This window comes from Chaetura pelagica, unplaced genomic scaffold (genome assembly GCF_000747805.2).
Source record: "Chaetura pelagica isolate M959 unplaced genomic scaffold, ChaPel_1.0 scaffold1673, whole genome shotgun sequence".
Lineage (NCBI taxonomy): Eukaryota > Metazoa > Chordata > Aves > Apodiformes > Apodidae > Chaetura > Chaetura pelagica.
Window position 1 is genome coordinate 23,154 of NW_009952621.1, and position 1,146 is coordinate 24,299.

At 59.9% G+C, this 1,146-nt stretch overlaps 2 protein-coding genes across 2 annotated transcripts in view; one reads left to right on the forward strand and one right to left on the reverse strand.

Moving 5' to 3' along the window:
* Positions 1-49, reverse strand: part of ANKRD52 (ankyrin repeat domain 52) — a gene marked incomplete at its 3' end in the record, with an annotated part of 15,823 nt that extends 15,774 nt beyond the window's left edge. Inside the window, exon 1 of the mRNA XM_009993740.1 lies at positions 1-49.
* Positions 50-80: 31 nt separating this feature from the next.
* The window catches only part of COQ10A (coenzyme Q10 homolog A (S. cerevisiae)), a 5,561-nt gene continuing 4,495 nt past the window's right edge, over positions 81-1,146 (forward strand). Inside the window, exon 1 of the mRNA XM_009993741.1 lies at positions 81-139. Within this exon, the coding sequence (XP_009992043.1) occupies positions 81-139 (59 nt within the window). The remainder of the gene's footprint in view (positions 140-1,146) is intronic.

The window sequence follows — 1,146 nt, forward strand, 5'->3', positions numbered from 1 at the left end:
GCAGCGACCGCACCTCCTCTATGTCGCGGTTGAAGATGGCTTGGACCAGAGGAGGCTACAAAGAGAGACAGAAGCAAGTCATGAAGGTGGCACCTCGTGGAGGACACAGGAGGGAGCTGAACCAGCAGCATCACAGCAGGTCAGAGACTCCAGCCCGATCCCACCAGGGCCCCCCTCCAGAAACAAGCGCCCACGAGTCCATGGCTCAGGCATCACCAGGGACCAACTTCCACGCCAGCAAAGTTCCTTTTCATGGTTGTTTATTGGTGAACAGCCCAAGGAATCACTGGAAAAGCCTCCCTGATCCCCAGCCTGAGGAGCAGGGCTGATCTGGCCCCACAGCCCCCCTGCAGGTCCTACTGCCACCTCCACAGCTTCAGCCACAGCCCCAAACCCTCCCTCCAAGCAGGAGGGACAGGTTGTCCCTCCAAGTAGGACACAGGTCTCTGCAGACAGCGAATCGGGTCTCCCAAGGCACAGCTCATGCTCTCCTGGCAGGACCTCCTGCTGCTCCCCTACCTTTTGAGAATCCTGCAAGGCCTCTGATGGAGCAAAGCACCTGGCAGAGCCCAGCCCAGAGCTCCTCCTGAGTCCTGCTGCCCACACCTCACAGACCACAACCCTGGAGCCCAGCCCAGGTGACACCCAGCAGTGCCGTGGGCTGCAGAACCCACGGCCGGAGCTGCCCGAGCTGCTGGGTGGGTGAGGAGCTGCCCCAGACCCCACACCCCGTGTCCTACTCCACAGGCCTGAAAACACCGTTTTTGGCAGCGGGTTCTTGGGGCAGAACCTGTGGCTGCTCCAGCTCTGCTCTTGGCACCTCACGATCATCCTCGCTCAGAGCCCGGGGGGCTGCGACCCCGGCAGCCCCGACCCAGCCCCGCGGGCCACACGTTGGGTCCAACAACGAAACCCAATGAGCTCGACCCCTCGGAGGAGCAGCTGAGCTCGGTTTTCCAGGCAACCCCTTCCCATCCCTACTGCCCGACCACCCCACTGGGGAACCACCAGCACTTAAAACACGGGGAGCACATCCCGGGTCAGAGGGAACGCGTGAGTCATTCCCCAGGAATGCAGCAGGCTCAGCATCACTCGGTAGACTTTAAAAAAAATATAAATTATTAAAAAAAAAAGTGGTTTGTTTTT